The sequence below is a fragment of the Erithacus rubecula genome (genome assembly GCF_903797595.1).
Source record: "Erithacus rubecula genome assembly, chromosome: 2".
NCBI classification, from domain to species: Eukaryota; Metazoa; Chordata; class Aves; order Passeriformes; family Muscicapidae; genus Erithacus; species Erithacus rubecula.
In genome coordinates, this window is record NC_136685.1 from 93210434 (window position 1) to 93218544 (window position 8111).

Consider the following 8111-nt stretch of genomic DNA (forward strand, 5'->3'; position numbering starts at 1 on the left):
GCAGAATTCTTACTAACTACTAAATTATTATTGGCTGCATACCAAACACTCCACACAGTGATAAACAAGTGTTCATTTTATTTCACTAAACAAAAAGCCCATTGAAGGATTTTTACTATTACTGCACTCACTGGAACTCACTTGAAAAATACAGTTTTGGACATACATCAAATACAACTTACAGCTGAATTGCTGCAGTGGTCTGACTTACTTTCCAGACATGTCAAGAAAATGTTCTGCTCTCCAGGCAAAAGCAGAACAACAGAGTGCAGCAGTGCACTAACTACAGGTATCAGACATTCCCTGGGGCTCTCTCCAAGAAGAGAAATAGCTTCTCTTCTTAATTGTGGAGAGTTCAGCAACTGGCCCTGCTTTCAGGAGAACTGGGGGCAGGGGTGGTTTCATGTACAGCCCCTCATTTTTGGTAGCAATCCAGCAAAACCAGTAGGAATTCCCATATTCTGTCTTGCCACCAAAAAAAGGTACATTTTCAACAGCTGTGTTAGCATAACAGTATATAAGGCCACACTGTAAACTAGAAAACTAAATTAATCTCAGTTTAAAAAAAAAGTGTTACCAAAACCAGTGTCAGTTTTAATCCCAGCATTGTTTCCATCCCCAGTGCAGAGTCACAAGCAGCTGTGGCAGCACAGCGTGGGGCCATAAGTGGTGCTGGCAGTGGCAGGAATGACAAAATCCTTAAGATCTGGAACCAGGAGCACGCTATGCAGAGCTGCACGTCAGGCTGTATGGAACTGTCATTGTGACACAAAAGAAAAAAAAATCCTGTTTCCCTCACAGGCAAGGCCATTTATGAAATCCCCGTTCTGTTCTTTGCCCTGGCTGCTGCAGTTTGTCACCTCCAAAATTGTGCCTATAGAATAGTTTTAGAAGCTAAAAAAGGAACGTGGAAATAATTTAAGTTATAAAAAAAAAAAAAAAAAAAAAAAAAAAAAAAAAAAAAAAAAAAAAAAAAAAAGAAAAGAAAAGAAAGAAACCACAATGGGTTTGTTTTGTAATCTGGCTCTGTTGCATTAGCTCAACTGCAGGGCTAATGACTGGGCACTGGCAAGCTCCTAAGCCACTCCTGTGTCAGAGAACAGTCAGCTTTATGTAAAAGCTTTATGCACACAGGGCGGAAAAGCAGAGTTAGTCCCCCAACATATTTCATAATTTTGCTCCTCAGCCTCTTCCCCAAAGAGCAGCTTTAGTTCAGCAATGCCTCCTTTAGCGCCCCTCAGCACGGCAGAGCAGGGCAGCAGCGAGGGGCTCCCACACATCCTTTGTGCTCCACACGGAGCCAACCTCCAACCTCCCGCTTAACGCAGGCCCTTCCAGCCTGGGAAAACCTGGGAATTGCTTCAGCAGGACGGCGATCAAACCCTACAGCCCGCACCTGGCCTGGCAGAGCCCCGCAGGTGCCAGCCCGGGGCGGGTGGAGATCCGCCGGCCGCGGGGCTCGAACCCGCCACCTGCGGGCTCCCAGCGGGTGCCTCTCCCCGAGCAGCGAGCGGGGAGCGCCCGCCGCCATCCCGCCGCGCCTCCAGGGGTCGCTGCGGCGGGAGCGCTGAGTGACGCGCGCCGCCATTGGGCGGAGCTGTGCCGCGGGCCAATGGCAGGCGGCGTCTCATCCCCGCGCCCCCCGCCCGCCTCCGGCGCCATCTTGCCGCGGCCGCGGGGAGCCGAGCGGGCCCGGCCATGCCGCACTTCCAGGCCTGGGAGGAGTTCACCCGCGCCGCCGAGAAGCTCTACCTCGCCGACCCCATGAAGGTGCGACTGCCCCGGCCGGGAGGGGAGGGTGCGCGGCCCGGCGGCGGGAGCGGCGCTCTGGAAGCGGCTCCAGCTGCGCGCTGCTCGGCGGGGGCGGCGGGCGGTGCGGGCTGGGGGGGTTCGCTGGGGACTGCACGGGAAAAGGCAAGAATCACAGAACTGCAGAATCGGTGAGGTTGGAAAAGACTTCGGGGATCACCGAGTCTAACCTATGACCCAACACAGCCACGCTAAGGAGACTATAGATAACGCTGAGTGCCACGTCTAGTTAATTTTTGGGCGTTTGCAGGGGTGGTGACACCAGCACCTCTCTGGGCAGCCTTTTCAAATGTCTAGTCAGCCCTTCTATGAAGAAATTTCAAATGTCTAATCAGCCTTTCTATGAAGAAATTCAAATGTCTAATCAGCCCTTCTATGAAGAAATTAAAACCCCGACAGCAACCCTAGGGCACCGTGTTTGGGTGGTGTTATTGGTAACTGGGATGAACATCACTTACTGAGCTTCAGACATTGAGCTCATTCACAGTGTTCCTGTGTGTTAGAAACCGAGGTTTAGAGTGCTGCTGAAATAGCAAGAAATTATTTATTTTATGAGTCTGTTGCATTTAAGACCTGTATCATTTGAATTTGTCCTTTCATTAGCTCTTACGTTGCATTGCTGCCTGCAGTGACGTTTCAGACTGGAATCCTAAAGAATAATTCCTCAAGGACTTAATTTCTTGGGTTTTGGCAATTTTTTGTTTCTGGTGACTTTTTGGGGATCGTGTTTTATGCAAATATTAAAATTAACCTCAGTCTTCAGAACGAGCTTATAGTTCACCTAAAAAGCAGCACAAAAATGTTACATGGAATTCACACCTGAGAAGAGTTCAGTAAAAATGGCCTGGTGTTCAAAAATAGGGGGACTGGTGAAAGCTTCAGAAGATTAAATTAATACCTGATTATTTAAAGCAGATTAGTGTCTGCTGTTTAATTAGCACAGAGACACCATATGTGGTTGCTGCTGATAATAAAATTGCCCTGTTTTGCCTTTCTAGGGTCTGTGACATTCAATTAAATGAAAGAGAAGGGATGTCACTGCAGCAAGGACTTGCTCTTCCCATTTCCTTAAAGGGGGTCCAAAGGCAACCTCTTCCCATCCATGGCAGTAAACTTGTCTGGTTACAGAGGGGTTTATATAGACCCTGTTGTGGTAACACAAGTGCCCTGCTGTTAATTTGGCAGAGATTTAGCTTCTGCAGATTTGTATTTGGGCTTTCTGGGAAGCTGAAGGAAGAACAGGAGCTGTGAGGGATGATGGGTGTGTGTTCTGCAGCCAGGTCCTGAGTGATCTTCCCTTTTGCAAGAGCAGGTTATTGATGCAGTGAGTGTGGACCTGCTCCTCTCTTGTGCTTTGGGGCTGCTCAGCAGGGAGATGTGCTGTTACACTGCTGCTGTGGTCAGAATGGGCAGTTTGTTAACAAAAAGGGTCTGTCTGTGATGAGATCCAATCTGGAACAGGAATTTCAAAATGTGTTTGTAGCCAAGGAGGTTGTTGACCATGAGCACAAATCACTGCACAATAAAAGCTGTTTGAGTTCAGAATGTTCTCAAAGGCCACCTTGCTTTGTTTACAGTTACTGATGTTAGCTGAGGCTGCAAACAGCCTCTGTGCCTGGCTCTGTGCTCAGGAGGAACCATTTAGTGCTCAGCCACTGAGGATGTGGATTTTTATCAGTGTGGCTTTGAGAACTTTGGTGTTTTGAGGGTCCAGAGGGACTGGATGGGTTAGAGCTCAGGGCAGGTGACTGCAGAAGTAATTGTGATAACAGTTTAGGTGCTGTAGAAGAAAAAGTGGTGATGTTGAGCCTACCTGATTCAGCTGATCCCTTTCAAGTCTTCATGTAGAGCTACTCTTTTATGAAGTATTTCAAGCCACAAACACAGGCTTCAAGTTGGTTTTTCTGGGGTGTGATACACAGTGAGAGGGGTCTTGTCTCAGCATGACTCTCATGGGTTGTCCTGCCTGTCTCCAAGGTCTCTGCAGCTGTTGGTGCTGTATTTGTAGGTATTTGAACATTCCCAGTGTTAGCCTTGCTGATGCTGTTAGAAAACCAGCCTACAGTGTTAGGCAGGTGTTGGGAGTTGGTTTTGGTTTCTTCTGTGCTGAAAACATGGGACAGTACATAATTCTGATTAAGGGTAGTCTGAGTGTGGGCAGATTCCCTTCATTATATTCTGGGAACTGTTAGCTGTAAGTGCTAATTCCTAAAATGTTTGTGATTTCAGGTGCGTGTTGTTCTCAAATACCGACACTGTGATGGGAACCTCTGTATCAAAGTAACAGATGATGTGGCTGTAAGTACAGAACACATTCCCCTTTCAGAGCTTCTTGTACCACTCACAGACTTGTGTTTTGCTGTCAGTCAGCTTGGGAGATCTTGGACATTGCCTTGGGAGTGCCAGACAGTTTTCTAAAGATTTGTGCTCAGCCTTCCCTCACTGCTGTGTCTGTGATTGACACTGACCAGTTCAGGAGCATTTTCAAACAGGTGTTTACTAGTGTGAGTGTGGTGCTTTCTGTTTGCTCAGAGTGGGGAAAACTTCCAACCACAGGTTAAGTTCCTTCTTTGTGATTATGAGACTGAATGACAGCAATGTTACAGCTAAGGAGTTGCTTTCCTGCAGTCCAGGGTGAGCCACAGTATTCTGCCCTGCTCTTGTCTTCAGACTTGGAAAAGAGTCAGATTTCTTCTTTCCAGGAAAAGTTGTCTGGTGTTGGAATTTCAAGTGCCTGGAAGGGACGTGAAACTCCAGTAAAGGCACTTCTTGATAGGGTGAGATGTTGAGTGTGAAGCACTGATAACAGGGAGTTTAAGGGTAATTTTGTTGAAATCTCCCATAGGTTGGAGTCAGGTGATGCACAAACATGAATTCTTCTGGGGTATAGGCTGCATTGCCTGCTTTCAGTCACAGAAAGGTGATACACCAGGTGGGGAAAATGGGTGCTGGTTTAAGGGTTTTGGTTGGGTTGTTTTAGCTTTTGTTTGTTTGAGTGTTTTTTTTTTAAATCAGATGCTGTGTTCCCTATTTAGGGCTGCCTTAGAAATACAGGTTTTGTTTGGGATAGGGAATCCCCTTTGATGGGAAATACTGAATTTTATTGTCCCTGGCAGTGTAATGTTAAGGACTGTGAAAGGCAAAATAAACTTGCTTTCAGAATATAAAGCAACTTCAGGTTTAAAATCTGGTTCTGTGTTTAAACAACACACACACAAAAAAAAAAAGCTTTAAATGTTTTAACAGCTTTTTGGAGCTAGAAGAAATTAGGATAAATTATGAGTTTCCCTGTGTTCAGTATGGGCGGTATGAGCATTAAGGAGAAGCTTAAAAAAGTAAACACAGATATGTTTGTGCTTTGAAGCAGGGTGCTGCCTAATGAACATTTCAATACTCTTGTTTTATGTGCTCCAAGCACAAATACATAGCAGCTCCAAACGAGATAAAACCAGTTGAAGTGAAATCTGATACCAGGAACTTTGTCTTGCAGTGTTTGCTGTACAGAACAGACCAGGCACAGGACGTGAAGAAGATCGAGAAATTCCACAGTCAGCTCATGCGACTGATGGTGGCGAAGGAATCCCGCAGCGCTGCCATGGAAACAGACTGAAGGGCTGCCAGCAGCATCAGCACTTCCAGCATTGCACTGGAAGCAAATCTCTTGGATTTGAACGAAAAACTGGGCCAGGAGATGCTTTCATGTACTGATGACAAGTCTGAAGCATTTTCACCCCTCAGACTCCACTTTGGGAATCTAGGAAAAGAAGTGCTTTCAATTGAAAGCTTATATTTATTTTTGGGTATTAAGCAACTATTCTTACATATTAGGTATGCTAAGAAGACAAGTAAATATTTGAAATCTACAATATGTTAGTCTGAATTTGATAGGCCACAGGCATACTTCTGGAAAGTTATTGTAAAATTTCATATAGGTTTCATTATGTTCATACCTTATGCTGGTGTATTCCCAAAATGAGAGAGTTTATTAACCTAATACTGTAGCATGGTGACTGGGTCTGATAAATACTTACCTAATTATATAATCTGTTGAGTTTAGAATAACAGATGTTCTCTGAACTGAAATGTTGAAATTGCCAATTTGTATTACCACTGTCACTGGCAGCACTCTAGCTTTTGGTATTGCTCTTAGTCATAAGATGTGCAACATTTCTGTGATGCAGTTTGTAGAACTCTTATATTGGCTAAGTGATTAAACCTCTGTATTTTAAAAATTGAAATAGAACTTCACTTGAATATTGCTAGAGATCTGTGAGAAATTGGGAGGGTTTTTTTTCTGCTTGTGCCAATGCTGTTACTAGAAAACAGTCAGCGGCTTTTTCACATACTTGAACAATTTTGTACTAGCAGGGGTTCCTTTTCTCATGCTTGCTTCAGGCAGAGTTGAAGTATATCACCAAGACAAATTCTATGAGCTCTTGCCTGTTATGTTAATAGAAAATATCCAACCAAACACTATCCAGATTCCTTATTCTAGGAGCTTGTTAACTGCCTTTTCAAATGTTACATGTGCAGGTGGATGTCAGCCAAATGAATAAATGGATGAAAACAGCTTAATAAATACTTAAATGCCACTGTCAGAAAGAGACCAATGCTCCTGTAGCTTAGGCGTGTTTCTCACAGTAACCTCTGGTAGGCTGATGGAAGCTTTAATTGTCTCTTGTAGAAAAGGTTTTTGTTTGAAAACCCAGCAGCTAAAATTGATGCTTGCTTTGACTAGGTCTTGCATACTTGAAAACAGATGAACATTTTCATGTAATTAGGCTATTGGTATAAGTAGGTGCTTTCAGAACTGATTTTTTGGGTTAAACCACACCACAAAAGTAAAGCAGGACCATACTTATAGTGGCATTTATATATAACAAAAACAATCTACTTAAGTAGCTACCTGCTGTCACTTACATAGAAATAATGGAGCTACTGGGAAGCAGTGGACTTTTCACATTTGCCAAAAAGCTTGGAAAAAACCCACCAAGCTTGAATATTGCATTAGAGTACCCTTTCAGCTGAACATAGAATGTTGCATGTTGTTGGAAAATATTGCAGTTCTAAATTCCTGCTCAAAATTCCAGTCTGCAACAGTGACTGACTGGTATGTATGTGACATTTTTGTATTGGCTTTTGAAATATAAATAAAGCCAGAGAGAAGGCTGGTCTCAGTTCATTGTTAAACTTTCATGAGATACTGTAACACTGAAATATTTCTTTGGTGCACCAAATAATTTTCCTAATACTTGCAATACAGTAATAGAGAGACTGGGTGTACTGAGTGGCTGAAAGGCTTGAGCTTTATATTCCTGTAGGTTTAGAGGAGGAGCAATTACAGCACTGTATATTAGAGCAGCAGTTTTCAAGCAAAACAGCAAGGGAATACATTTCTGCTTTTCTAAATTCAGATGTTATTTCCCTAAAACCTTGGGGAAATACTACTTTTTTAAGGGTATGAGTTGTTAAGCTTGTTCTCCATATACTCAGAAAAAACTATAGTGGTTCTGTGAAATCAGAATGCAAAAGAAAATATTACAAAGCTGCTGCTTTAAAAAATTAAATGGTATGGAAACTTCTTTAGAAAAATATAGGTGCTTCATAACTTTGTCCTGGAATTTTCAGGCATTTCCATACTGTGTTCATGGGGCAGTAGAGAAGCTCTGAATTCCAAGCTCTGTTCCTTTCATGCCTATACTCTTGCTGAGAATATGTGTGCTTATGTACACTGATCACTTCCCTAATAAACAGTTACTGAGTTGGTCCATCATGTTGCCAGCTACTTGAAAATGTCCTCTGGTTTGTGAATAAAAAATCAGTTTATTGTGGCTGCTGCAGCAGAGGGATGCTCACAGTACCTGAATCTCTGCTTTGGGCAGCCCAGCTTGCCAGAGACTCCTGCTCCAACCAGGAGCTGGTGCCAGTTCCAGGCTGCAGACAGGGCAGGAGCACATGGGCAGCCTGTGCAGTGACAGACAGGTGGCCTTTGCAGAGGTGGAATGATTGAAAGAAATAAGATGCTTTTCCTTGCTACAGCTAATTTTGTTGTTGCCTGTTAGTTATCTTCAGTAATTGTTCTGTTTTGTGAGAGTAGTTTAATGTAAAGATAGGAGCCTTTTTTATTGTTCCAAGAACTTGGGTTAGTTTATCCATGGAATTTATTCTGTTTCACTGATGTTCTCACCTCCTGGGTTCCCTGAATGTTGATCTCAATTCTTTGTGCAAGGCACTTAGGCTGACTTTGTGTCTGCTCTTTCATGTGCAACCTCACCACTTCTGTTTCCAGTTTTGGGGGTTTG

The 8111-nt window shown here is 43.7% G+C and overlaps 1 protein-coding gene across 1 annotated transcript; it reads left to right on the forward strand.

Moving 5' to 3' along the window:
* The first annotated feature begins 1385 nt into the window (after positions 1-1385).
* On the forward strand, positions 1386-7582 carry SRP9 (signal recognition particle 9). The gene is made up of 3 exons (XM_079298383.1): positions 1386-1770; positions 4039-4107; positions 5300-7582. The coding sequence occupies exons 1-3, from the start codon at positions 1699-1701 to the stop codon at positions 5417-5419; spliced, it is 261 nt and encodes an 86-aa protein (XP_079154509.1). The 5' UTR covers positions 1386-1698; the 3' UTR covers positions 5420-7582.
* The last annotated feature ends 529 nt before the right edge of the window (positions 7583-8111 follow it).